At 48.4% G+C, this 2550-nt stretch overlaps 1 protein-coding gene across 1 annotated transcript; it reads left to right on the top strand.

Moving 5' to 3' along the window:
- Nucleotides 1-1540: 1540 nt before the first annotated feature.
- On the top strand, nt 1541-2192 carry VOLCADRAFT_39614 (uncharacterized protein; the record flags this gene model as incomplete). Its single annotated transcript, XM_002959885.1, has 2 exons — nt 1541-1808; nt 2008-2192. Coding segments are annotated over 2 exons (453 nt in total), but the record flags the coding sequence as incomplete, so codon positions are not given.
- Nucleotides 2193-2550: the final 358 nt, after the last annotated feature.

The raw sequence follows: 2550 nt of genomic DNA, 5'->3' as shown, positions 1-2550 counted from the left end.
GCGCACCTCAAACTTTGCACCTCGTCTTGTGACTGCGTGCTCAACTTTGCGCACCGTGCGCGAATTTACGACCTTACATTTGAAGTCTTAAATTTGTTCCGCATTGAATATTGCAGTTTGCGTGCTGGGCCTTGTGTCTTTAGTTGTGTTGCGGCCCCGCCTTTGTACGCTACACTTTGCGTGTTCAGCTTTACATATCTAACTTTATACAGCAATAACCTTTCCGCGTTGAACTTTGCGCGTTGGATTTTCTTGTGCACCCAACTTTGCGCGTTGAACTTCGCGTGCTAATCTTTGCATATCCAATTCCTCCGCATAAAAAATTGCGCGTTCGGCTTTGTGCGTAGAACGTTCCGCATTATAACGTGCTCGCAATATAATGCAACTCAATTAAACTGTCAACCGATTGCAACTGCCACCGGCCAGACTTTGCAGCCTGAAATCTGCGTACCTCCATCTTTGCACGTCGACTTGTGACTGCGTGTTCAACTTTGCGCACAGTGCCCGAATTTACGCACTAATACCGTCGTACGCACTTCGGGCAGCATCGTTTCCCTCGAGCGTTCACGTTTCTTCACTGAGCGTGTTCGACTTTCCTTTGTGCACACCTCAAACTTTGCGCATCGACTCGTGACTGCGTTCTCGTCTTTGCGCTGCGAATTTATGTACCGTGCGTTGCGACCTTCAATTTGTTCCGCCTTTAAGTTTGCACAGATTGCAATTTGCGTGTTGGGCCTTATGTGTTGAGTTGTGTTGCGGTCCCAACTGCGGTCCCAAATCTGCGTGCTGTGGCAGCCTCCGTGCGCACCTCAAACTTTGCACGTCGACTTGTCACCGCGTGTTCAACTTTACGCGCCGTGCGCAAATTTACGACCTTGCATTTGTGATCTTAAATTTGTTCCGCATTGGACATCGCAGTTTGCGTGCGTTGTGTTGCGGCACCAACTTTGTACGCTAACCTTTGCGTGTTGAGCTTTGCATCTCTAATTTTATACGTTCGACTTTGCGCGTTGAACGTTCCGCATTATAACGTGCTCGCAATAGAACGCAATTCAATTCAACCGTCAACCGATTGCAACTGTCGCCGGCCAAACTTTGCAGGCTGAAATCTGCCTGCTAGCGCTTCACACTGGCCGACAGGCTAATTTTTTGCGTGCTAGGCTCCGCAAGCTTAATTTTCTTCCGCCTTCGTAGCCTTTACTTCTTCTGCTGTATTGCATGTAGCAGTAGCAGACGGCCATTACGAGCACCGCACACATCATAGCGCGGACGACGTACTACTCCACGCAATTCAGCGTTAAGCGACGGAGCTACGGCCCACTCGCGCGAACAGCGCGCTCTAGTAGCCGTAGCGACTACGTAGTAGTCTAGCGGAGGCCTTAGGCCAATCCGGCGTCCGTCTCTCCGTCCGGCGTCCTATGCTTCGTATGCACATATGCACATGTGTTTCATATGCACAAATGCTTCATATGCAAGCATATGAAGATGCACATATGCACATATGCGTGATATGCAAGCATATGCGACATGTAAGTTATACATCTGCAAGCATATGCGATATGCAAGCATATGCCAGATGCGATGTGCAAGCATATGCCACATTCGATGTGCAAGCATATGCGATCTGCAAGCATATGCGATCTGCAAGCATATGCAATCTGCAAGCATATGCCAGATGCGATCTGCAAGCATATGCCACATTCGATGTGCACGCATATGCGATATGCAAGCCTATGCGATCTGCAAGCATATACGATCTATGCTATGCTGTGATATGCCGTACGCGCTATGCTATGCTACGCTATGCCGTACGCGCTATGCTATGCCGTACACGCTTGCGACAGCGCCGTGCAACGGCCGGCAAGATGGCTCAGATATGCACATATGCACATATGCACCATATGCACATATGCACATATGCACATATGCACATATGCACATATGCACATATGCTTCATATGCACATATGCACATGTGTTTCATATGCACAAGTGCTTCATATGCAAGCATATGCCACATGCGATGTGCGATCATATGTGATCTGCAAGCATATACGATCTGCAAGCATATGCGATCTGCAAGCATATGCGATCTGCAAGCATATGCCAGATGCGATCTGCAAGCATATGCTGCATTCGATGTGCAAGCATATGCGATCTGCAAGCCTGTGCGATCTGCAAGCATATACGATCTATGCTATGCTGTGATATGCCGTACGCGCTATGCTATGCTACGCTATGCCGTACGCGCTATGCTATGCCGTACGCGCTTGCGACAGCGCCGTGCAACGCGCAATTTAGCGTGCAATTCAGCGTGCAATTCAGCCCACATGGCTCAGATATGCACATATGCACATATGCTTCATATGCACATATGCACATGTGTGTTTCATATGCACAAATGCTTCATATGCAAGCATATTCCACATGCGATGTGCGATCATATGTGATCTGCAAGCATATACGATCTGCAAGCATATGCGATCTGCAAGCATATGCGATGTGCAAGCATATGCGCGATGCGTATGCAAGCATATGCTGCATTCGATGT

Source organism: Volvox carteri, assembly GCF_000143455.1.
Source record: "Volvox carteri f. nagariensis unplaced genomic scaffold VOLCAscaffold_1164, whole genome shotgun sequence".
NCBI classification, from domain to species: Eukaryota; Viridiplantae; Chlorophyta; class Chlorophyceae; order Chlamydomonadales; family Volvocaceae; genus Volvox; species Volvox carteri.
Note: the sequence above shows the minus strand (reverse complement) of the source record. Positions and strands in the feature narration are given on the sequence as shown.